Raw genomic sequence first — 26,472 nt, forward strand, 5'->3', positions numbered from 1 at the left:
CAAGGGAAGTCTTACTCCTCAGTTTGCCAGTTGTGACCAGAATGAATCATATAACATAGTGCCTCATGCCCTCCGTACCAGTGAAAGGAAGATGTTGACCTGGATCCAAGCTTTTCAGTCAGTGCTGTCCTGGTAGAACCTTCTCTCATGAGGAAAATGTTCTGTATCTGTGCTGTCCTATGTGGTGGCTACCAGCCAGATGAGAGTAGTTTTGAGCCCTTGAAATGTGGCTTATGTGACCAAAGAACTTAAAATTTTTATTTTACTTAAAGTAGCTACATGTATAATTGGACAGCATAGGTCTAGATTAAATTTAGATAAGAGCAGAGAGATTTAGGTTTAGATTTTGCTTGGAATATGTGTGGTTGGAATACTTGGAACTTAAAAAAAAAAATCCAAAAGGTGTGAATTTGGTGAGTCTGAATAAGTCTTCCTTCTGTATAGTCCTATATATTCTACATTGCCTTATGCTGCTAAGAGGACTTACAACTGGTAGGCACAGTGGTGTTTTTTAAGAGCAGGTGGAAGTTTTGACAGTTTTGCATTTTACTTGACCACTTCAGTATTGCTCAGAGGTGAGCATTTAAGGTCCTTGGGCTTGAATAAATTCTCATTTCATCTCAGCAGCTCTATTAGATAAATCATGTATAATTTGTAGTTGACAAAACAGATTAGCTTATATTTATATATACCTTTATGGATTTTTATCCTTTAAAATGATTGGAATTTGTCTTCATCTGAAATTGCAAATTTTTAGCACGTTGCCCTAATAAGAGATTAATTTGTATTTGTTAAATAGTAGTCCATAATAAGTGACTATCTGACTGTAAGTGGTAGAAAATCTGAAATTGTATAGGAAGTAGCTCCTGGCTGGCTCAGTCAGTAGAGAATATGACTCTTGATACTGGGGTTGTAAGTTTGAACCCCACGTTGAAGGTAGAGTTTACTTTAAAAAAAAATTGTGGGGTACCTGGGTGGCTCAGTGGGTTAGGGCCTCTGCCTTCAGCTCAGGTCATGACCTCAGGATCATGGGATCGAGCCCTGCATCGGGCTCTCTTCTCAGTGGGAAGCCTGCTTCTCCCTATCTCTCTGCCTGCTTGTGATCTCTCTCTCTCTGTCAAATAAATAAATAAAATCTTTAAAAAAAATTTGTATAGGCAGACAAATAACACCTGAGAGATTAACTCATCTCAAAGTGTTGATTACAGTAAAAGCAGATCAGAACTCAATTTCTGCAACTTACTTGGGGTCCTCCTCTCATTTGCATATTTGCATGCTCATAGTGAATGTCGACTGCATCTCACTTGTAAGTACTGTGGTCCACAGTTAGCTAGACAGTATTCATCTAATGGCCTAAAATGGGACTGTAGCCTTGGCTACTATGAGGACCACTGACATAGTGGACATGTGAAGTCTCAGAGAACAACTTCGGTGAATTGTTTAAAGGCCAGGAACAGATCCATTTCCTCCAGCTTTAGCTTCAGATTATGGTCATTTATTTTAGAGGTGGTAAGAGGCAGTGGACTAGGGATAAAATAAGGGGCGCCTGGGTGGCTCGGTGGGTTAAGCCTCTGCCTTCGGCTTGGGTCATGGTCTCAGGGTCCTGGGGTCAAGTCCCACATCAAGCTCTCTGCTCATTGGGGAGCCTGCTTCCCCTCTCTCTCTGCCTGCCTCTCTGCCTGCTTGTGATCTCTCTCTCTGTCAAATAAATAAATACAATCTTAAAAAAAAATTTACGAATAAACAAATAGATATTTGAACATTTACTATTTCCACTTTACTTTTGAAGAAACTGAGACTGAAGGCTGTGTAGACTGGAAGACTAATCTAGGCCTATATGATTCAACATCCTAAGTTCTAAAAGGCGACACAGGACAAGGTAAAGGCAAACCTGGGTGACTCAGTTGTCTCCTGGGAATTGTGGGCTATATTAGAGCTACCCATATAGTATTAGACTAAAGGCTGTCAGAGCACTCACCTTCATTTACAGTGGATCTTTACCAGACAAATATCATTGACTAGTAGGCTCCGCTGAAATCTATTTATTTTTAAAGATTTTATTTATTTGTCAGAGAGAGAGGATACAAGCAGGGGGAGCGACAGGCAGAGGGAGAAGCAGACTCCCTGCAGAGTAGGCAGCCTGATGGTGGGACTCAGTTCTGGGATCATGACCTGAGCCAAAGGCAGGCGCTTAACTGACTGAGCCACCCAGGCGCCCCTCTGTTGAAATTTAATACAGTGTGTAATCGTTTCCCTATTAAGGGAAGTCTGACTGCCTGTGTAAAAAAGACCCCAGAGTAATTTATTTTTTAGCAGTTCAACTTGTACTTGGAGCCAGTTATTCCTGAAATAAGTAAAACCTCCTTTTATCTGAGTACTCAAGAAAAAGGATCTTCTTCTTAACCGGGGATTAACTAGACTCTCCCACCCTCTTGTTTTAGAAGGATCTCTGAAGTCTGCTTGTTTATGAAGGAATTTCATCAGTGTTGTTTAGCAGTATGTGAACAAGTACAATGTTGTTCCCACCTCAAGGGGGATGAATAACAAATTTAGCTAGCTTGCTAATTAAGAAGCTGAAATGGCAGTGGGCTCTGCATTGGCCTCCTCTTCAAAGTTATCATTCATGTGATTTACTTTATCTAGTTAGACAGATTAGGAGTAAATTTTAACTACTTTTAAATTATGTTGATTAATGACCATTCCTGGGCTCTTTGAAGGAAGGAAAATGGTGTAAGTTGGACTTAGTGTGACTATCATTTAGGAGAAAGCTTTGGAATGAGAGAGGAGCCATAGGAACAGGTAAAGCGGGGGAATATTCTTCACTAACACACTGAGCTTGAGAACGGCACCTGTCTTCACAGGGTATATTGGGGATAGTTTCAAAAAGAATGTTATTAAATATACCAGTAACTAATGTTATATGTTATACCTTGGTTTTTAAAAGGAGGTTATTTCGGGGTTCCTGGGTGGCTCATTGGGTTCAAGCCTCTGCCTTTGGCTCAGGTCATGATCTTGGGGTCTTGGGATCGAGCCCCTCATCCAGGTCTTTGCGCAGCGGGGAGCCTGCCTCCCCCCCCCCCCCCCGCCACGAGCCACCAATCTCTCTGCCTGCCTCTCTGTCTACTTGTGACCTCTGTCAAATAAATAAATAAAATCTTTAAAAAAAAAAAAAGTTACTTCATGACATGGGAAAATTGCATGAAATTGAAATTTCCGTGTCCATAATTAAAATTTTACTGTAGTGTAGCCATGCTCATTCCTTTAAATATAATCTGTGGCTGCTTTTCTGCTACAGTGGCCATTGAGTACCTGCTACAGAAATCGAATGGGCTGTAAAGCCTGAACTAGTTACTACCTGTCCCTTTACAGAAAAATGTTGTTAACCCTTGGCTTGGTGAGTAGTGCCAGGTGCTTACCTGACTGAGTGGCGCTTGTATCTGTCACAGAAAGCTCACAAGATTCTCTTTATATTACTTGGTAGCCTGTAGCTCCCAAAGGAGTCTGTATAAGAAAAATGCCAAGAGTTTACTCTAAGTTTGCAGTTTCATTGAGTCTTTAATCCATTTTTTTTCTTACTCATTTTCATTCATTTTCCCAACAGAGTCCTACTGGTTAGACTCAAGTTACCTGTCTCTTGCACTGGTTGTGCAAACAACAAAGAAAGTTTATATTGGAAAGAACTTGACTACCCTACTCCTTACTTAAACTATGTTACCTCTTACATATGTTATCTCTTACCTCTTACAATGTTACCTCTTCCTCTCAAACAGGTTGTGAGAGAGCAGGTAAAAACAACCTCTTTACTTCCTCAATTGTAGAGACTCAACATTCTCAGCTGTATGAAATAAATAAATATATAAAGTCACCAGGGAACGACTCAGCACCTTGTGCCTGCCTTTTAAAGGAATGGAGACCCAATTGAAATAGAAACTGGAAATAAAATCAGTAGCATGTCCATTATTGCGGGTGGCTGGTATTTGGTATTAATTATTGCTCAGAGGATCAAGAAACAAGAAGGTGGGGTTTTTCAAAATATGATTCTGGACAATGTAGATTATGGTCACCTGGAGGGTTAAAATACACATATCTAGGGATAATCTAAGTCTCACCTGGGGAGTTAAAATATACATATCTAGGAATGATCTAAAACCCAGGTGTCAGGGAAGTTTTAAGAACCATTAGTATCAAGGATTTAATTTTTTTCTTTTTACCTTAATCTGTTTTAACTTTGAATTAAAACAAGGTTTTTGTTTTTTGTTTTTTTTTTTCCCTACAGATTTTTTTTGGTTGGGGGGGAGGGAAGGGAGAGGAAGACACCCCACTGAGCTCAGAATCTGAGGCAGGGCTCAAAGCAGGGCTTGATCTCAGGACCCCAAGATCATAACCCTATCTGAAATCAAGAATTGTTTGATTTGGGGTTGATTGATTGATGATTGATTGGGGCGCCTGATTGGTTGATTAGGGACACCTGAGCCACCTGGGTGCCCCTAAAACAAAATTTTTAAAGGACTTTATTTAATTTTTTTTAAGAATGAAAGTGAGATTGTGAGCAGGGAGAGGGGTCGAGGGGGGAAGGAGAAGGGGAAGAGAAGCTGAAGCTGTCTCTGTGCTGAGGGTGGAGCCTGCTGGAGGGCTGGATCCCACCATGTTGAGATCATGACCTGAGCTGAAACCAAGAGCCAGATGCTTAACCAACTGAGCCAGGTGTCCCTGAGTAAACAATTTCTAAGGTCATAGGATTCTTTTGACTAGAAGTGTAGGTGTCAATAGAGGTCATCTTACAGATTGGAAAAAACAGACTAGATCAGAGAAATAAATGAACCAAGTTCCCCATCAGGACTCTGCATAAAAGACTCCGTTGCTTTAAGGAATTGACCTAAAATATGTTGTTTAGTTCTGGGATGATAATACAACAGTGAACAGACTGTTCTGGACCCTAATTGTGTCTACAAACTACAGCTCAAAAGACCTTATATTTAATTAGGTAACATTTTTTTTGGAAAATATATAATATATATTTAATATTATAATATATAGTGGTGGTCCCATCACTGAAATCTGAGTTCTTTTTAAAAATTTTAATGTAATTAATTAGTCCCTGGGAATGAGAACCAAGAGAAGATGAACTTGAATTTAAGGAGCAGAATGGGAGAGAAGGTTGTTAAAGTAAGTTAACATAGGGTGCCTAGACAGGAAGAGGCTAAAAAGACAGATTAAGGTAATTGTAGTGTTGTAAAAGCATAAAAGAAGTCCAAGAAATTTAAATGCGGAAGTAGACTGACTGGAAGAGAAAACCCTCTGACCATTTAACCTTTTTTTTGGTGTGTGGGACTAAGACCTAAAGCAAACCAGCTGGCTGCTTGCTTCATTTGTGTCTTTCATGAAAGGTCCTTAAAGACAGTGTCTGGTCACTCCTTTCACAGAGTTGCTGATGTTTAAGAACCACAGTAAGTTCTCGTAAGGGTTTTTAAGTCAATTTGTACTGTCTCTCGTGAACTTGTAGACACTTTGGAAAAATGTGATTGTTTTTAGAAATTTGAAGTTGTGTTGCAAAGTTGATTAAAAAATTTTTTTTGAAAATCGTGGGCTTCTGTCTTTGAGCAACTCTGTGTTTTCCTAATGCAGTGTACTAGAAGTTTCTGATGATGAAGTTTTTACCAAGTATTGAATTGAGGAGAAAGACTCAAGCATTTTGCAGAATGATTGGCAAGTTTCATTTGATTAAAGTTGACCCTTTCTTTTCCTTGGCCTCAATAACTTATTGTGAAGGTCTTCTCCAGCTGAAACATTAAAGTCTGACACTGGAACTTCACAGAACCGAGTCCAGGGAAACTTGGGCTGTTAGGGAGACCCTTTTACCTCCTCCCTTTCCACAGTTACTCATTTAACAGCTACTGGTGTTGGGTGGAGTTAGGGTGGTTATTATGTTCTTTATGGAACTTTATGAGGGCAGAGACTTGGTATTGTTTGCTGCTCTGTTTCCACACCTAGAACAATGTCTGACACAGAGTTGACATTGGATATATATGCAAATGAATGAATACTGTGAACCCCAACTGCCTTAAGGTGGGAAGAAGAGATATACTTCTCAGCTGGAGTTGGCTTTTGTTTTATCAGCTTGAGAATACTAGGTCACTAATGGGAGAACCCCATTAGTTACAGTAATAAATGAGTCTGTGACTAGAGGTATTAATTTACATCTAGCACACATCTGCAGAGAACAAATGATAATTTTGACTTCAAAAATTAGAAATGTTACTAGTCCCTTCCCTCATTCTGGATTTTCTTTAGAGCTGAATCCTCCCAGCAGTTTTCTTTTAAATTCCAGAGCTCTTTGAGCTTTCAGCCAGAATACCATCTGTCCTGCTTGCTTTGAAAGGCTATTAACTATGACCTGGAATTTTGGAAATATGGTTATTGAGAATCGCCGTAAAATATTGATAAGGACTGTTCTATGGGCTGTTGAAATTGGCCGCCATTAGGATGGATCACAGTTTCCTAGATTAAACCAGTCACATTTGGTAAAGTCCAAATTTAGACACCTGTGGTAGGGGAGAGGGAAGGGTAGAATTCTTGCATACCTCAATCAATTTCTCTTCCACTTAATGGGCTTTGAGCCTTCCTAACTGCTTTTAGTTTGGCATTGAGTTCCTGGGGAGATTCACACAGCCCTGATACTGACCACACTCCCAGGTGCTGGTCTTTATCACCAAAACCAGCTTGTTATCTGTCCTAGACAGAAACAGTCTTAAAGTGTTAGAACCTACTGAGTATAGAGTTTATTTGTTTTTGGTTTGTTTTTTGTTTTTAAGATTTTATTTACTTGACAGAGGCAGACACCGCAAGAAAGGGAGCAGCAGCCCTCCCACTGAGCAGGGAGCCGATGCGGGGCTCGAACCTAGGACCCAGGAATCACGGCCTGAGTTGCCCAACGATTGAGCCATGCAGGTGTCCCGGGTATAGAGTATTAAGTGTTGATTCTGTTTAGATTCCAGCTTCTGGGGATTTGGTATCCATGGGTTTGAAAGTCAGGGAGCAAGGAGAAGATGCAAGGATTTATCCGAGTAAACATGATTTAATAAATGAGCAGCAGGTAGTGAATATCTTTTTTAGAAAATTAATTTCTTCACCCAGGGCTTTTACCCATATGATTCCCATGCCCACCTTCCTAATGCAGTGGTTGTATATTGATGTGTCAGAGATGAGCAGAGGTTATCTTTGACAAAGTTGCCTCCTTGGGGAAGGCAGGCAGCATTTAGTGGATAACTGTTCCTCACCCCCATCCTTCATAAACTTGATTATCTTTGGAGGAGGAGCCCATCATATCATACAGCTGTTTTAAGTCTTAAAACTTGTCATCAGAGGTCACTGTACATGAGGTCTGGCTCAAAACATGGCACAGAGCTCTTCTTTTGTATCAGAAAAATCTCTACTTTTGTTTACACAGAAGCAGAGGATTCTTCTCTTCTGCCCTGATCTGATTACTCGAATAGTTTAGGACAGTGATGGAGCACCAGAATGCTTTAAGATCATGAAATAGTTGATAAAATGATCAGTAATCTTTGCCAGTTCCATAGCCTATTCTCAAAGTGTAAATGTTCATGCCAGGGTTAAATAGCAGTTGCATTAGAAACCCTGAGTAGAATAAGCTTGGCAGTACTGTTAGCCACCTTGATTGCAGTTAACCTTACGCAAATATTTCTATGAGGATGGTGTTAACTGGTGTTATCAGTGCATCCCTTAAAACTTGTAGGTAGGTTTTTTAGGCTTCTGGGTATAGGATTGTAGAGCAAGCCAGTTTCACTTACTTGTAAGTGCTTTTCTTTCCTGTATCTGTGGACAGGTAAGAAAATCAGATAGCCTTTTATCCATCATTGGCTTGTTGGGCAAGGTGAATTGGCTTGGTTGCTGTCTTAAGTGCATGTATAGAACCTGAACTCTGAGTTATTTGGAGTTATTGGGTAGGCTTGATATAGTTTTATGTAAATTAGTCATGAAGAGGGCTCAATAATAGTTGTACTTTATTGACAGTTTGTAATTTTGTAGAGATTAGCCAGGAATTCCATTACAGCCATACACAAGGATTTTGACTGTGTTTTGAAAGAAAATTCTTTAAGGTCACTTAAATATTCTGAGCCTAGGTTTCTTCATCTGTAAGAGAGGTGAGCTTACTGAGGTCACAGGTATCTTAAGTTGATGAACAGAGATTTGAAGCTCTGAATCACTGACCTGCACTGCTGCCTTATAGATCCAGTAGTTAAGTGACTTCTTACCCAGTATCACACACTAAGTGAACAAGGATTCGAGTCCGGTATATTTTGCTCTGTTGAGCCAGAGTGAAACTTCCTCCCCCGTCCTTCAGAAGTCTTTTCCAGCATTCTCTGCTACTTTGTAATGTCTGTAATTGGTGTTAGGGTTTAGCCATGATATCTTGTGCTAACTGCATCATTCTTAAACATAATTTTTTATTTTTAGTTTTTGAAGATTTCATTTATTAGAGCATCCATGTGAGAGAGTGTGAGCAGGGGAGAGGGAAAAGCAGAATCAGACTCCCAGGTGAGCAGGGATTCCAGTGTGGGGCTCAATCCCAAGACCCCAGGATCACAATCCGAGCCAAAAGGAGCCGGACTAAGCCATCTAGGCGCCCCCATTCTTGAGCATATTTAATAAAGTGGGTTTCTTTTTTCATATAGTGTGTGTGTGTATCTTGTTTCTGTAGTGGGGAGTGAACTCTTCATCTTATGCCTGGTTTGACACTGATTTGGCTACTTGGAGCTGACTCTGTAGGTGGTTACCAAACCTGCAGCTTCATTGTGAGCCTGGGATTAGGCCAGCATTCAGGGACTTGGTAACAGTTGAATTCAGTTTTGCTGGATTTATTTGATACTGGAGTTTCTTATTTCTAGGTGTTTTGTTTCCCTTCTATCTAAATTGAGATTAAGACTCTAAAGCCACAAGAAGTAGGAGTCCCATCTATATCTATATCTTTTTAAGAAAATGCTTTTGGAACACATGGCTTTAGAGAGGCAAATTAAATATGCTGGATTTTTTTTTTTTCTTCTTAGATTTATTTATTTGAGAGAAAGAGAGAGCACAAGCAGGGGAAGCAACAAGGAGAGGGAGAATCAGGCTCCCCGCCCAGCAGGGAGCCTGACATGGGGCTCCATCCCAGGACCCCGAGATCATGATCTGAGCCAAAGGCAGACACATTCAGTTGACTGAGCCACCCACATGCGCCGGGATCTTGTTTTTTAATTTGTCCCTTGCAAGAATCAAGTCTACCATTTCCTACCTGGCAGAAAGTATATCTCACATAATTCTGCTCAATCATGAGAAGATGAATTTTTCAGCAAAAAAAGTCAAACAATAAATAATAAGAGTTGACTTCAATTGCTCATCTGCCAAGAATGCCCTCTCCTACTTTGCTAACTCTTTTGCCTTTGGTAAGTCTTAGTTTAAACACTACCTCCTTCAGGGAGCCTGTGTTCACTCCTCACTGCCCTCTGGGACCCAGGCTCTTTATTTCTTCTTGTTCTCTGGTGGAATCAGGCTGTTTCCCCTTATCGTTTTACTTTTTACTTTACAAAAGAGGTATTAAGCTTAGATTCAGTTATTTTTACTCTTAAGACTCTTTTAAAAGGTAACTGTTTTACTATCCTTTCAGAAAAATAGCAGGAGGCAGAAAAATAGAAAAGAAAATTCTGCCCCTGTGTAAGAAATGGAGGTCCTAGCACCGTTATGTTTCATGTGAAGACAGTGGGGGAATATCTGTTACCATTATAAAAAGTGTGTGTAGTTTTTGAAAATAGGAGCATCGTGATGCAATGAAAACCATTACTTTAATGTTAATCATTTGACAATTGAGATTTTGGGGTTAGGAAAGGAATTTTAATACATTTTCAGCAAGTCTCAAATTTAGAAAGGTTTCTTTTCTGTTGACTTAATTTTTCTCTGCCTTCACATATGCATGGAGCAGCATAAATTTTCTGCCTTGGAAGTGTTTCTTCACACTGAATTCCTACATATGGATTGGTGGGTCATGAAAAGAGATTGTGTTTGTTAGTTTTGTTAGACACTGCTAAAGTCCCTCTCCACAGGGGTTATATGAACTATATGAACTTTTTCAAGGTGTTAAAAGAGGCAGAAATGTGTCTCAAATTTGAAATTGGCACCACCCAGAGTTTTGGAAACCAGAGATGACCCATGAAGCATTACTACCTCAGAGTACGCACTTAGTAGGAGATAGCTATTACTGTTGTCTTTTGTGAAATGGTGGTATTTCCTTATCATAAGAGTAGTAAGAACGTTGACTAAAACAGCATTTCTAAGTACTCTAGCATGGTTCTAGTACATAAATTAGTGCCCCATTTTTCTTGAGTGCCTTGGGCCATGGCTCTTCGCCTTCATATCTTTACCTTACTGGATTGTCAGCTCTGTGAGTTGAGTTCATATCTGATGAGTCTTTAGCAGGGCATTTTGGATTTAAGAAGATACTAAAAGTAGCTGTAAACCGAATTAACCCTAAGAATATAATTCCATATCCCAGTAATAAGAGATTTCCTTTTCTTTTGAACGTTAACCGTGAAGTCCTTATGTTACGCTAGTCAGCAGTTTTTCCTGAGAATATGTCCTGAGAGAACACAGATACTTTCCTCTCTTGTCTTTGGAAGTCTCTTTACTTAGAATCTTTATTAACCTAAAAGAATGCCTTAATAATAATAACAAAAGATGTTTATTCCATATATCCTTATGGAGTAACTTCCGTTATTGAGTGAAAGGAATCAGTTGTTACGCGTCTTCTGTTTTCTTAGGGCTGCCTCATTTCAGGGCTGTTCTCCCATGTCTCCATCTCAGATTCTTTAACGCATGCACTTGGAACAGTTGTTGTCAGGTTATTAGGTGACCTGAATTCACAACGAATGAGGTTTTCTGGTTATTTTATATGCAGTGGTTTGCATCTTCCATTTCTAATCTACCTGTTAAGTTCAACACAGTTCATTTTGCATTAACAGATGCTTGAAATGGCAAAATCCTTTGTCCAAAACATTTTAACAGTCTATTCTTAGATGAATTCCAGTTCAGGGGAAAAGGTACATACTTACTTGAAGTAATCTTTAAGGCCGTTAGTCTACTGTCTATAAATATTTCTACCATGAGGGCTGTAGATAACTTTGCTCTTACTGGCTTCCCTCTCTCACTTACTGGCTTTTCTGACCAACATCTTTAGTCAGATACTCTGCTGTTGCCCAAAGTACAGTATATGACTTCAGTTAGCTTCATCATTTCTTTAGTCCTTTCCTCCTCTCCTCTCCATCTTTGTTCTGCACAGCTTTCCTGTGTCTGCGAAAGCACCTTTTTCTGCTAATCACTTGGACCCAAAGATTTTGAAACTTCTTTGATTCTTCCTCTGAATATATTTATTATACACAGCCAGTTTATGGAGTTCCTGGTAGACTGCTTAAAAACCGCTAGCGCATTTTGCTTTTACCTTTCTACCCACGTTGCCCTTCAATTAATTTTGCTTAAGTGTGGGTATTATTTTGTTCTTTTCTGCTTGTGTAGTGGCTCCCTGTCATCCTTAGGAAACCCTTGCCCTTGGGTTAATGTTATCTGTCAAACTTCACCTTTCTCTTACTGCTCCTTAACACAAATGCTCTCTTGGGCTAAGCTACTGGTCATCTTGTTGAATCCTTATGTAATAAGAAAAAATAGGCACTGGAGGGGAAGAAGCTTAAAGATAGTGTTTAGCTTTTTGTTATTAAAAGTTTCAAACATGAACAGCAGTAGAGAGAGAGTAGTATATAATAAACTCCCGTGTGTCTTGTACCCCCAGTTCTGTAACTGTCAACTTTTTGCAGTCTTGTTTTATCTTTCCTCAAACCCCCAGATTTTTTTTTTTTTTTGGCCTGAGGGTATTTTATTTTAAATTTTTTATTTTTCTAATTTCTTTTTAGTGTACCAGAATTCATTGTTTATGCACCACACCTAGTGCACCATGCAATACGTGCCCTCCATAATACCCATGAACAGGCTCACCCAACTCCCCCCCCCCTCCCCCCAAAACCCTCAGATTGTTTCTCAGAGTCCATAGTCTCTCACGGTTCATCTCCCCCTCCAATTTCCCCCAACTGGATGGAGAACATCCATCTGGATGGAGAACCTCTCCATCTCCCCATGTCCTCTGTGTTATTTCTTATGCTCCACAAGTAAGTGAAACCATATGATAATTGACTCTCTCTGCTTGACTTATTTCACTCAGCATAATCTCTTCCAGTCCCATCCATGTTGATACAAAAGTTGGGTATTCATCCTTTCTGATGGAGGCATGATACTCCATTGTGTATATGGACCACATCTTCCTTATCCATTCATCTGTTGAAGGGCATCTTGGTTCTTTCCACAGGTTGGCAACTATATTTTAAAGATTTTATTTATTTACTTGACAGAGAGAGAGAGAGAGTGCAAGAGCGAGCAACAGCAGGGGGAACGGCAGGCAGAGGGAGAGGGTGAGGGAGAGAAGCAGGCTTACCGAGCAGCAGGGAGGTTGCGGGGTTCAGTCCCAGGACTGGGATCATGATCTGAGCGGAAGGCAGATGCATAACGACTGAGCCACTCAGGCCCCAGCCTGAGGGTGGCTCAGTGGGTTAGGCCGCTGCCTTCGGCTCAGGTCATGATCTCAGGGTCCTGAGATCGAGTCCCGCATCGGGCTCTCTGCTCGGCAGGGAGCCTGCTTCCTCCTCTCTCTCTGCCTGCCTCTCTGCCTACTTGTGATCTCTCTCTGTCAAATAAATAAATAAAATCTTAAAAAAAAAAAAATAAAGTAAATTCCAGACATCATTCACCTGAAAGTACTTCAGTACGCTATTTCTCTATCAGTTTACCCTAATGTAGATCATCTCTGCATTTCTCTGTCAGTTGGTAATTTTTGTTTGTTTATACATTATTGGTGTTCTGTAGGTGCCCCGTATTGTTTTTCTTATCATTTCTTCTTAGAGGACCCACCCTGCCGTGTGGAGCTGTACTATGGCCATTCAAATATTTGAAATTGTTCAACTTTTTGGTACCTATCATACCACACATAGCACAGTTTGAGCATATGACAGACATGTACTAACTTTTGAAATTAAGGGCACTTGGGACTCAGATCTTTGGTCTTTTTTGTATCACTGGAATTATTTAGCTATAGCCTTAAGTTTCTTACCAGATATTCCAGTTTTTGAGTTTTTACATTTGAAATTGCTTTAAAAGACCTGGGGACCTACCTCTAAAATCAGTTTTGAAGTTTTGTGCCCTTAAAAAGATAATGTTTTAAAAAATAAAAGATAATATTATTGGCAGACTAGTTATCTGAAATCTACGTGGAATTACTTTCAGTTCATCTTTTACTTAATTTCCTTTTTCTTTAAATTTAGTGCTTTTTAGTGAATTAAGCTACCTTTTCCTCATGTACATGGGTATTTGCCAAATCTTCGATAAATCTTGGTTAATTTTTTATAAATAACTTTTTTTTTTAAGATTTTATTTATTTATTAGAGAGAGAGAGAAGCGGGCTCCCTGCCAAGCAAGGAGCCTAATGTGGGACTTGATCCCAGGAATCTGGGATCATGACCTGAGCTGAAAGCAGGGGCTTAGCCCACTGAGCCACCCAGGTGTCCCAAAAATAACTTATTTTTTATTATAAAAGTGATTCATCATGGGGGAAATGGCAGAGTATACACACAAAATCTCAGGTTACTCATAAATTTACCACCCACAGATAAGTACTTTTACATTTGGGTATCTGTCTTCTAGTCTTTTCCATATTGTTTGTTTATGTGTTTGTTGAATTATGCACAAAGCAATTTTTTAAAAAAGATACTATGTCCCTGCCATACTCACGGGCCATAATATAGCAGATCCTGATGTTCTCTTTCTTATTTGTTAAATCTGACCTATAAACAAATTCAGATAACACATATTTCATTCCAGGTTGTAGAGCTGGTAGTATGTTTTGTTGTTATTATGGTTAAGTCCTTAGTTTGGGGTCAGTTGTCATGTGGGTTCTTTTTTTAATGTTTTTATATTAATTATTTTTATTAGCATATAATGTATTATTTGCCACAGGGGGTACAGGTCTGTGAATCGTCAGGCTTACACACTTCACAGCACTCACCATAGCACATACTGTCCCTAGTGTCTATAACCCACTCTCTCCACACCCCTTCTCCCCTCAGCAACCCTCAGGTCTTTTGGTAAGATTAAGAGTCTCTATGGTTTGTCCCCATCCCAATCCCATCTTGTTTCATTTTTTCTTTCCCTACCCCTCAATTCCCCCCAGTGTGCCTCTCAAGTTCCTTATATCAGGGAGATCATATGATAATTGTCTTTCTCTGATGGACTTATTTCCGCTCAGTGTAATACCCTCTAATTCCATCCAAGTCATTGCAAATGGCAAGATTTAATTTCTTTTGATGTCTGCATAGTATTCCTGTGTGTGTGTGTGTGTGTGTGTGTGTGTACACATACACACCACTGCTGCTATAAACATTCGGGTGCACATGCCCCTTCAGATCTCTACATTTGTATCTTTTTTGTTGTTGTTGTTAAAGCTTTTATTTATTTATTTGACAGACAGAGATCACAAGCAGGCAGAGAGACAGGCAGAGAGAGAGGAAGGGAGGGAAGCAGGCTCCCTGCTGAGCAGAGAGCCCATGTGAGGCTGGATCCCAGGATCCTGGGATCATGAGCTGAGCTGAAGGCAGAGGCTTTAACCCACTGAGCCACCCAGGCGCCCCACTACATTTGTATCTTTAGGGTAAATATCCAGTAGTGCGATTGCTGGGTTGTAGGGTAGCTCTATTTTCCACTTTTTGAAGAACCTCCATGCTGTTGTCTAGAGTGGCTGCACCAGCTTGCATTTGTGTGGGTTTTTACTACTGTCAAGTGAATAGGGGTCACCACCTTTGTGTATTGGATTAACTCAGCATTTTAGAATTGTAGACTTGAGACAAGTTAGAGGGTTCTGTATGCTACATGGAAGATTGGGTTTAAGTTCTGCTTTTTTTGACACCATATGATTTTATTTTTCCCATTTCTGTGGAATGAGAATTTATTATACCTAGGGACACAGTCATCAAGTTTTTGTTTCCTTATGGTCTGGCACAGAGTAAATGCTTAGTGGATTATATCAAATGTGACTTTTTTGCTGTGAGCCAGGAATTGGATGAACATATACACTGCCTGTACATTTTCATTAGTTACCTATTTTTATACAAAACATGTTACTTCAAAGTTTACAGCTTAAAACAACAAACACTTGTTTTCTCATATAGTTTCTGTGAGCCAGGGATCCAGGAGCAGCTTCGCTGGATGATTTTGGCTCAGGGTCTGTCATGAGATTGCAGTTGTTTGAAGACTTACCTGAAACTGGAGGACCTACTTCCAGTACCGTTTACTCACGTGGCAATTTCTCGCCACATGGGCCTCTCCTAGGGCTGCTTGAGTGTCCTAACAATATGGCACCTGGCTTCCTCCAGAGCGAGGAAAAAGATCCAGTGCCTTTATGACCGGGTGGCAGAAGTCACCTACTGACATTTCCGTCTTACCCTGTTTTTTTAGGAATGAGTTTTTAAGTCTAGCCTGTACTCAAGGAGCAGAAAATTAGGCCATACCCCTTGAACAGAGAAATACCAAAGAATCTGTTGGACTGTTAGATTTTAAAACCCATCACACATGTGTTGGGTACATAAACTTCCAATTGATGCATGTTCAACATTGGGGTGACCTGACCTCAGTGAGCCACATTTAAAAAAAAAAAAAAAGATTTATTTATGTATTTGACAGACAGAGATCACAAGGAGGCAGAGAGGCAGAGAGAGAGAGAGAATGAAGCAGGCTCCCCGCTGAGCAGAGAGCCGGATATGGGGCTCGGATATGGGGCTCGATCCCAGGACCCTGGGATCATGACCCGAGCTGAAGGCAGAGGCTTTAACCCACTGAGCCACCCAGGCACCCCAGTGAGCTACATTTTAAATAGACTCTTGGGATAATTCTTAAATACAATAAAATTTGAGAGTCACTAACATAAATACATGGAGAGAGATACCATGTTCATGGATCAAAAGACACAAAAATGTTTTGATGTCATTTTTCTCCAAATTGTTCTATGAACACATACTTCCCAGCTGGCTTTTCTTCTTCTTCTCCTTTTTGAAAATTGACAAATTGAAACTAGAACTTCTATGAAATGCAGAAGACATAGAATAGCCACAACAGTTTTGAAAAAAAATTAAGACTTAAGTGCTTTTATAACCTGATTTCAAAACTTGTTGTGAAAAAAAAAAAAATTACTGTGAAGCTATAGGAATCAAAATAGTGTGTGTTTGTGTAAGGATAGAATAGAGTGCAGTGTATTCATAACAGTGGGATTCCACTTAGCTGGAATAGAAATAGACTTGGATTATATGGCCACTTCATTTTCAGTAAATAGGCCAAAGCAATTCACTGGGGGGAAGGGTCATCTTTTCAAAAAATGGTGCTACAGCTGGACATCTTTGTAAATTAAAAAATGAACCCTGTCTTTTTTTTTTTTTAAGATTGTATTTTTATTTATTTGACAGAGAGAGATCACAAGTAGATAGAGAGGCAGGCAGAGAGAGAGGGGGAAGCAGGCTCCCTGCCGAGCAGAGAGCCCAATGCGGGACTCTATCCCAGGACCGTGAGATCAGGACCTGAGCCGAAGGCAGTGGCTTAAACCCACTGAGCCACCCAGGCTCCCTGAACCCTGTCTTTTACTTCTGTAAAACTCAAAATGTTTTCTATGAAAAAAATTCACAATACATATATCCAACAAAAAAATTGTAATCTATAGTGTATAAAGAACTTTTTTTTGTATAAAGAACTCTTACACAACTCAGTTATAAGACAAATACTTTTTAAATGAGTGAAAGATTGATGTATCAAAAAATTCATGTATCAAAGAAGATACATGAGTGGCGAGTAAGCAAATGAAAAGATGCCCATTATTTAATTAGGAAACTGGATTAAAACAACATTGAGATACCACTACATACCTGCTAGAATGACTAAAATTGAAGATTGGTAATACTGAGTGTTAAAAAGAGAATTTATAGCAGTTGGAACTCCAATGCATTTTGGTTGGAATGTATAATAGTACAACCAACCACTTTCAAAAACAGTTTGGCAGTTTTGTATAAAGTTAAAGTTACACTTACCAAATGACCCAGTGATTTCATTAAGTATGTACCCAAAAGAAATGAAAACATGTCTACACAGAGACTTGTATATGAATGTTTATAGCAGATTTAATCGTAATAGCTATGCCTGGAAATGACTCAATTGTATTTCAGCAAGTGAATGGATAAGTATAAATTGCAGTGTATTCATAACAGTGGGATTCCACTTAGCTGTAAAATCTTAACCAACTACTGTTATATCCAGCAACATGGATGAATGTCAAAAAAGAACATGTTAAAAAGGCAGATGTAAGAGTAAATCCTGTATGATTTCATTTATATAAAACTTTAGATATCATCTAATCCATAGTGCTAGCAAATTATTGGTTGCTTTGGGTGGGGTTGAAAGATTGGGATTGACTGGGGATGGGTGTAAGGGAAACTTTCTTGGATGATGTATCTTTGAAATGTGTATTTTTACTGCATAGAAATTATACTTTATCGTAGTTGGTTTTAAAACATCTCTCTTAAAAAAATATCTCGAGGCTTGGATTTTCCAGAACTTAGATAACCATTTGATCTGAGAGTCAGTGTTCAAGATTTATCCTTTTGTATCATTTATGATTTAGTCTCAGTAGTACCAGATCTGGGAGAAGAATGCCAAATAGTTGCTTCCTTTTACAGTAGAATTAATTCCCTTTTCCCCTTCATGTTCATTAACACTTGTCTTGGTTTTAGAGGCAGGGTAATGGGATGCCTTGTCTGTGTGGCTTTGTGAAATCTTTCCTTCCAGTGGAATGTGCTGTTAGGACTACCTTGTCATTTGAATCCTATCATTGTGCTTCTTGACTAGCTTGTCAAGGTAGGTGAGGAGGAGATAGCTTATGGCTCTTCTTAACTGACTCATCTTTTATGGTTGCAGATTCTCATAAACACAAAGATAAACACAAAGATCGAGAACACCGGCACAAAGAGCACAAGAAAGATAAGGAGAAGGACCGAGAAAAGTCCAAACATAGCAACAGGTAAGGGTTAAACCAGCAAGGTCCCTCATCATTTGGCAGTGGGGTGGCTGGCTTGGCTCACCTGGAATAGGCCTTAACTTGAGCCACAGGTAAGTCACATGGATAGCAGAGTAAACAGAGACTGTATTTGATTCCAGAGTTGCTGAAGAGTACAACCTTGATAATTCATGCCTTACTGGGCATGCTATTGTTCGGATCAAGACGTACCATTTTCTTTCAATATATAGCTCATTAAAAATAAAATTGGAGGGGGAGGCACCTGAGTGGCTCAGTTGGTTAAGCATCTACCTTTGGCTCATGATCTTGGGGTCCTGGGATCAAGCCCAGCGTCAGGCTCCCTGCCCAGAGGGGAGTCTGCTTTTCCCTCTCCCTCTCCTCCTCTCCCCACTCATACTCACTTACTCTCTTGCTCTCTGTCTCTCAAATAAATAAATAACATTTTTAAAAAAGATAAAATTTGGGGGGCACCTGGGTGGCTCATTTGGTTGATGGTCTGACACTTGATTTTGGCTCAGGTCATGATCTCAGGATTGTGTGTTCAAGCCGTGCATTGGGCTCTGTGCTGGACATGGGGCCTGCTTAAGATTCTCACTCTCCTTCTCATAAGTAAGCTATGAATTGATTGTTATGCATGATATCCAGAGAACCTGCCTTGATAAAAGGTGACTGGATCGGCATTATGTACATATATTTTTATTCTTTCTGTACTTTAACGGGTATAAATAAAAAATTCTTACCTTGGCTTCTGTGGTATGTGAGCCCCTAAAATCATATGCAAAAGGTTGGGTATCTGAGATTTTCCTGAAGAGAGCATTCTTAGTTTCATCAGATTATCAAGCATTTAGTTCTCACGCAAACCAATGACCACCAATATAAATGTAACTCCGTAATGGTGCCTTTGGATTCAAGCCTCAGAAAGATGTTTTCTTTTTGTTTTGCTCCTGTTTTGGGGTATAAGAAACAAGTGGTAAACCCAAAGACTTAAGGTATCTTTGCATATGTGACCCCTTGCTGAAAATAAGGACTTACGCTTCCGTTTTGAGGTAAAGGCAGTTGGGGAGAATGCTATCTGATACTCTCAGAGTGGCCTAAGTTTTGTTAAAAGGGAATGTAAGGGAGCCTGGGTGTCTCAGTGGGTTAAGCCTCTGCCTTTGGCTTAGGTCATGATCTCAGGGTCCTGGGATTGAGACCCACATTAGGCTCTCTGCCCAGCAGGGAACCTGCTTCCCCCTCTCTGCCTGCCTCTCTGCCTACTTGTGATCTCTGTGAGTCAAATAAATAAATAAAATCTTTTTTAAAAAGTGGGGGGAGGCAATGTAAAGACCACTTGTGCATTGGAATAAGTGTGTCCAGCCTTGAGTCTTTTGGAACTGCTTTATTAGCTTGGCTTATTGTTTCCAGACAAGTTAAAAGTGAGAATTGCTTTCTAAGTCTGTTTTTTTTAATGGACCATTAAAAACTTTAAGATATTTCTAATGAATCTTTTTATGAATAAGTCTTTGTGAATCATTAAAATAACTAGATTTTCTCTAGTGGGGACATTATGTATCATCTACCACTTCTGTGGTCTTTTTTCCTTTACCGCTCACTCATTTCTTACCACTTGATCGTCTAGTTAACCATTTTTGTTACTCTGGTGAATTTAATGCCAGTAGTTGATGAATTCAGTCTCAGTTCCCATGTATCTTCTCCAGTTTATAGTTGTTTAGCCCATATTGATATCGACCAAAGTAGATTTGAGAGCAAAGAATATTGCCAAGAATAAAGAAGTTCATTTCATAAAGATAAAAAAGAACCAGTTGGAAGGACATAACAATTATGCAGGTTTATATACTAATATTAGAGCCTTAAAATACATGAAGTAAACTGAAAGAACTACAGAGGAATAGACCGTTTATATTTATAGTCAAATATTACTGCCTCTTTCTCAGTTGATAGTATAAGCAGAGAGAAAATCATTATGAGGTAGAAGACTTGAACATCACCAACTAACTTGATTTGATTGAAATTCATAGAGTATTCCATGCAACAACAGCAGAATACAGATCTTTGGCACATGGCACATTTGCCTACATACTCCATATTCTGAGTCCAGCCCTCCTTTAAGACCACTTCGCTTGCCTTTCATGCCTCTCTTCTTTTCCACCTTTCTGACCACCTTTCTCATCTCCTCCTTCCAGTGCATATAGCAATCCTCTGTCTTTGGCTGTCTCTGCTACCTCTCTTGCCGTTTGCCCCTTCTCTCATATTCCATATCCAGTCTGGTGGAACTTCTCAGTTCCTCAAACACAACATGTTTTCTGACACCCACAGGCCTTTAAACATGCTGGTTCTGGAGTTCTCTGTTGCCCACTTACTGTCCTTTTTGTTGAGGCTTAGACTTGACTTCTTTCAGGCATCCTTTCAGCCCGCCCCTTCATACGGAGTGCCGCTTCTTTGTGTTCTCTGGTACCTTGAACGTGTTCTTATCATAGTGATTGCCAGGTTGCATTGGTGTTGTGATTGTCTCTTTACTTCTCTGTGTTCCTCATTAGACTTTGAAGGTCTCTGAGAGCAGAGTTGATGTCTGTTTGATTCGTTTTACATTCTCAAGGCTTAGTATAGTATCTGGCAGATAGCTGGCACTTAACTCATCTATATGTATATGTATTAAATCAGTGAGTGCATGACCGATGGGTACATCAGTTACCATCTTCTCTCTTCTTTTCACATAGTCTTAATCTTCTACAGGATTGTTCCCCTTGGCCATCCCATTTTTCAAACAAGTTTTTACTTTTTGGTAAAATATGTATAATGTGTTTTGCCAGGGGTTTTGTTGTTTTGTTTTGCCATTTTGAAATGACTTTAAGTATATTCACAGTATTGTACAACCATCACCAGTGTCCATTTCCAGAAATTTTTCATCATCCCGAACCCATTAAATGATAGCTTCCCGTTTTCCTCTCACGCACCCATCCCTTGGCACCTTCTAGTCTATTTTCTGTCTCTATGAATTTACCTATCCTAGTACCTCATATAAGTGGGAATCACAAAATATTTATCCTTTTTGTGTCTGGCTTATTTCCCTTAATTTAACATTATTACGGCTTATCCATAATTGTCTCATTTCAGGATTCCATTCCTCTTTTATGGCTGAATAATATTCCCATTGTGTGTCTACACCACAGTTAGAAATCTCTTTCCCATGTTGACGGATGTGTAGGTTGTTTCCATCTTTTGACTATCGTGAGTAACGCTGCTGTGAACATGGGTGTTACAAGTATTTGAGTCCCTGCCTTCGATTCTTCGGATAAATACTTTGGAGTGGAATTGTTGGATCATGTCAAACAAGTATTTTTATTCTGTCTCCATGTTTGTGGAATTGTTGGATCATGTCAAACAAGTATTTTTATTCTGTCTCCATGTTTATGCTGTGCTGGCTGATGTGAAGTACCAAAAAATGAGGCAGTCTTTGACAATGAAAAACTTCATCACCCGAGGAGAATGCTAATATAAAGAAACGCTGATTTCTGTGTTACCATGAATCCATCCCAAAAAAACTTTTAAAAAATACAGGTTAATATTTAAAAAATCAACATTTAAAGATTGATCCCTTTTTCTCTGCCATATCTGATTTTACCAACCAAAATTTATCGTTGTGGGAGAAAAGATTAAGTAGAAGTGGCATAAAAGGCTTTGGTACATCAGTTTGGCCCTCTCTGCTTTACCAAAATCTCCTTTTTTAAAAAATAAAGACTGTATGGGACACCTGGGTGGTTCAGTCAGTTAAGCCACTGCCTTTGGCTCAAGTCATGATCCCAGAGTCCTGGGATCAAGTCCCACATCGGGCTCCTTGCTTGCCAGGGAGCCTGCTTCTTTCTCCACCTCTGCCTGCCACCCTGCCTGCTTGTGTGCGTGCGCTCACGTTCTCTCTCTCTCTCTCTCTGACAAATAAATAAAATCTGTAAAAAGGAAAAAAAAAAGAATATGGTTTTGGTGTCATTTTTCTTGAAAAGTCCATTGTAGTTTGTCTAGAGGAATACCTCATCCTGGTGCTTCAGCTTAGGGTCCACATGACTTGATTAGGTTACCTGACCTTTCTCAACTTAACTTTTCAGGTCCTGCATATTATTCATGCTTCAGGGGGGAATCTAGGGTAGTCAAGAAATACAAAAGCTCTTCAACTTTGAACTGTTTCACAAATAAGAGGAGGTGGTATTTTGTACCTCTCTATCAAACATACTTCCCTAAAATGATGGCATAGGCAAATTCAGGAATTTGTTCGAACACAATTTTGTGCCTTTTAATATTTTCTTCATTTCTAATCAAAATATTAAGAAATAATGGTCTGTTTTCCAAGAGGCATTGGAAAAACCTGGCCTGGGTTGCTGTTTACACATGACTAAGTCTAGCCCTGAATCTTAATTCACATATAAGTTTAAGACAGTTTAACCAGATGATGCATTGTAAACAGACTTTTAAATACTTCCTGTTTTGATCTCTGCTGACACATTACCTCTTTGCAACAAAGAGTGTATTGGTTACATATCTGTATTTCAGTAAATCCTGTACACTGTGTTCCTTTTTTACTTGACTTCTGATCTTTCTAGTAGTTTTGGGCTTCTTCATTTTCCTTCTGTAGCAGATTAAAGAAACTTGGACGATTGTTTAGATCACCTCTAAGGAGCCCAGGATATTTAAGGTTTAACGTGTTCTCTTCAAAAATGCTTAATTTTAGGGGCACCTGGTTAGCTCAGTCAGTTATGCATATGCATGTGCCATTGACTCAGGGCATGATGCCAGAGTGCCAGAATCAAGCACTGTGCCCGGCTCCCTGCTCAGAGGGAGTCTGCTTCTGCGTCTCCCTCTGCTTCTCCCCACACTCATGAACCCTCTCTCCCTCTCTCTCAAATAAAATCTTTTTTTAAAAAAATGCTTCATTTTATTATATCCATCTTATTCCAGTATTTGCTAATAAATTCAGCATGATTTTGTTGCTATTACAAGAAAACAGGTTTTATACTAAAGTGTTTCTGTGTCTTTCCTCTTCTGCTGGATATTAGCATCAATCATTTCTCATTTAGGACCCAGATCCCTCAAGAGATCCCATCTTACTCATACACTTTCTCCTATATTGTTCTTACTTAAGGTACAAAATGAGGGAGAGGTTATTAAAAGATCGTTCCATCTGCTCTCCTTGTGTGGTCGGGAGTCTGAGTTGACATGCCCAAAGTCACATGATGGTGTATTAGCAGAGCAAGGATGAGCAACCAGGGCCTCTGGGTTTTTTTTTTCTCCACTGCATTTTTCCTTTCAGTAAAAGAAAAGGATCTTTCCTAAGGAGGGTTTGTTGTGTAGCTAAACTGTAAATACAAGCACCTCCTTCTTATGTGCATGTAGTTGGCATCTCAGATTTTAAAATGCCAGATCCTTTCAGGCACTGCCTCTTTCTCTATGGGCCCCAAGTCCCTGAAGATTTTATCAATAAAGGTATTAATCTCATTAAGTTATGATCCTCCGGAAACCCCATCTCCAACTATTGCCTTTTTGGCCTATAATATTGCAGGAAGAATTTATGCCAAAGTTAAATAAAAATAATTTCTTCTATTATTTGTCTCTGACATTGCTTCTTTCTGGTGGCATTAACATTTAGCACTTCAGGTCCTTTTAAAAAATATATAAATCCTCCCAAAAGAAACAAAGGGAATATTCTTTCTAGATGCTTAAGAATCACTGCTTATAGGATCGCACCAGATACTTTTGTTGAAAGTTGCATCTTTAGTCATAAATTATCTTCAATACTAGACCTTATATAAACAACATTATTAAAAGCAGTTGTGGGGGGGTGGTTTTAGAAATAAAGGACTTCATATGTGAAAAGGTTCTTCCTGCTAGGTCCCCCCACCCCCACCCCTCCTGCTAGTTTTTGACTGTGTATCTCTTGCCAATTGTAAGCCTGGCACTCAGGCTGGAGTGACAAATGTGTGGAAAGCCAGGGAAGACAGAAAAGCACTGCTGTGAAATAGTAAGGGAAGTGCTTTTCCAGCCATGTTGGCAGTGCTAATCTGTACAGTAAATGCGAGAAACATCTGAGGATAAGGATGCTTTTGGTTTCTGCTTTCCGAGCTCCAAATTCTACCTGAATTAGAATTGAGAGAATGTAAGATCCTAGGCACTGGAATTAAGCAACCAGTTCTCAGGGGAAGTTTTTCTTAACAGAATCAAATTTAAAAGACATTTTTGCTCCCTAATCTGTGAACTGTTTGCCAAAGCCCTTAATTTATCTGCATATTCCTGTATCTACGTGTCTGGGGGGAGAAGTGGACAGTTAACCTGAGTAGGTAGAGAAGTTTGGTGGTTTAGAAAGAAGGAAACTGAAGTACCATCACCATTCACGGGGGACCCAGTATGATACAGTGAAAAGCACACAAAAATAGAAGTTGAGAGGCCAGGTTCTATCATTTACTAATGGCGTCCTACATTTTACTAGTTGTGTGTCCTAATTGAAGCTGTTTTAACTTCTGGGTCTTGTTTTCTGTTTTTGGTCAAGTGTTGATAGCAGTATTGATCTGGTCAAGCTTTTAGGTTTGTTGGGGAGAATTCATTGGAATTCTGCAGATGAAAGCTCTTTGGAAACAGTAACATACTAAATAATTGACATGATGGTGTGGTGGTGATTACCATAAATCCTGGTAGATTAAAAAAAATAAAATTTTTAAAATTTTTATAAAAATTATCTCCAGATAATTTTGGTAATCTTGGAATCTAATTTAATTTTGGTAATCTTTGTTAATTTTGGTAATCTTGGAATCTAATTTAGTAGTTAATTATTGATAACATCCAGTTTGGAACCCTGGTTTTCAGTTATATCGAGCTGTATTATAATGAACTATAATCTTTCTTTATTTTATTTTATTTTTTTAAAGTTCATGAGCTAGCCACTGAAAAATAGTTAAGATCTTGACAAGGGGTCGCCTGGGTGGTTCAGTGGGTTGGGCCTCTGTCTTCAGCTCAGGTCATGATCTCAGGGTCCTGGGATAGAACCCCGCATTGGGCTCTCTGCTCAGTGGTAAGTCTGCTTTCCCCCTCTCTCTGCCTGCCTCTCTGCCTACTTGTGATCTCTCCCTCTCAAAGAATGTATATATCTATTTTAAAAAGATCTTGACAAGGGAAGGTAATGGCTAGAAAGATGGCATCCAGACAGTGGGAAACCATTACAAAAACATGGACACTCCGTAATGTACTTTGTTCTTGGAAGAATCCAGTTAGGTGGAACCCGGGTTAACAGAAGGTGGGATAGAAAATGGGGCCCAAAAAAGCAGCTTGAGGCAAATATTAAGTGTTGTTTCACCAAGTTGGGACTTAAATCTGAAGGGAGCAAGAAGCCATTGAAAATTATTGAGAGGGGCACCTGGGTGGCTCAGTGGGTTAAAGCCTCTGCCTTCGGCTCGGGTCATGATCCCAGGATCCTGGGATCGAGCCCCATGTCGGGCTCTCTGCTCCGCAGGGAGCCTGCTTCCTCCCTATCTCTCTCTGCCTGCCTCTCTGCCTACTTGTGATTTCTCTCTCTCTGTCAAATAAATAAAATCTTAAAAAAAATAATAATAATTGAGAAAGGGAGGGCGCCTAGATGGCTCCGTCTTAAGCCACTGCCTTCGGGTCAGATTATGATCCTGGAGTCCCGGGATCGAGTCCCACATCGGGCTCCCAGCTCTGCAGGGAGTCTGCTTCTCCCTCAGACCTTCTCCTCTCATGTTCTCTCTCACTCTCTTTCTCTCAGATAAATAAAATTTTTTAAAAAATAATTGAGGGGCGCCTGGGTGGCTCAGTAGGTTAAAGCCTCTGCCTTCGGCTCAGGTCATGATCCCAGGGTCCTGGGATTGAGCCCCACGTCGGGCTCTCTGCTCAGTAGGGAGCCTGCTTCCTCCTCTCTCTCTGCCTGCCTCTCTGCCTACTTGTAATCTCTGCCTGTCAAATAAATAAATAAATAATCTTTAAAAAAAAATAATTGAGAAAGGGAGATAGAGGACTTAGCCACCAAATGCATGAGGGGTCTATACATAATTTCTAAAATTCCATTTCACTCAAAGTTTTCATAATTCTTATGATTTTGTTTAGTAACTTGTAATTGATGATGTGCATTAGGAAACCTTCATTTCTTAGAGCCTTTCAGGAACTGACCGCTGCTTTCCAGAGACAACTTTGGAATTTACCTAGAATTTTTAATTTAGCAAATGTTACTTAAGCCGTAACTGCCTGGTTTCCTTGAAAGGGCTGTGAATATCTCCTCCCTC

General features: G+C 39.7%; 1 protein-coding gene across 1 annotated transcript in view; it reads left to right on the top strand.

The window, feature by feature from the left end:
- The window catches only part of TOP1 (DNA topoisomerase I), a 97,740-nt gene that overhangs the window by 16,242 nt on the left and 55,026 nt on the right, over window positions 1–26,472 (top strand). Inside the window, exon 3 of the mRNA XM_004746432.3 lies at window positions 18,097–18,199. Within this exon, the coding sequence (XP_004746489.1) occupies window positions 18,097–18,199 (103 nt within the window). The remainder of the gene's footprint in view (window positions 1–18,096; window positions 18,200–26,472) is intronic.

This window comes from Mustela putorius, unplaced genomic scaffold (genome assembly GCF_011764305.1).
Source record: "Mustela putorius furo isolate JIRA1106 unplaced genomic scaffold, ASM1176430v1.1 tig00000743_pilon_pilon_pilon, whole genome shotgun sequence".
Lineage (NCBI taxonomy): Eukaryota > Metazoa > Chordata > Mammalia > Carnivora > Mustelidae > Mustela > Mustela putorius.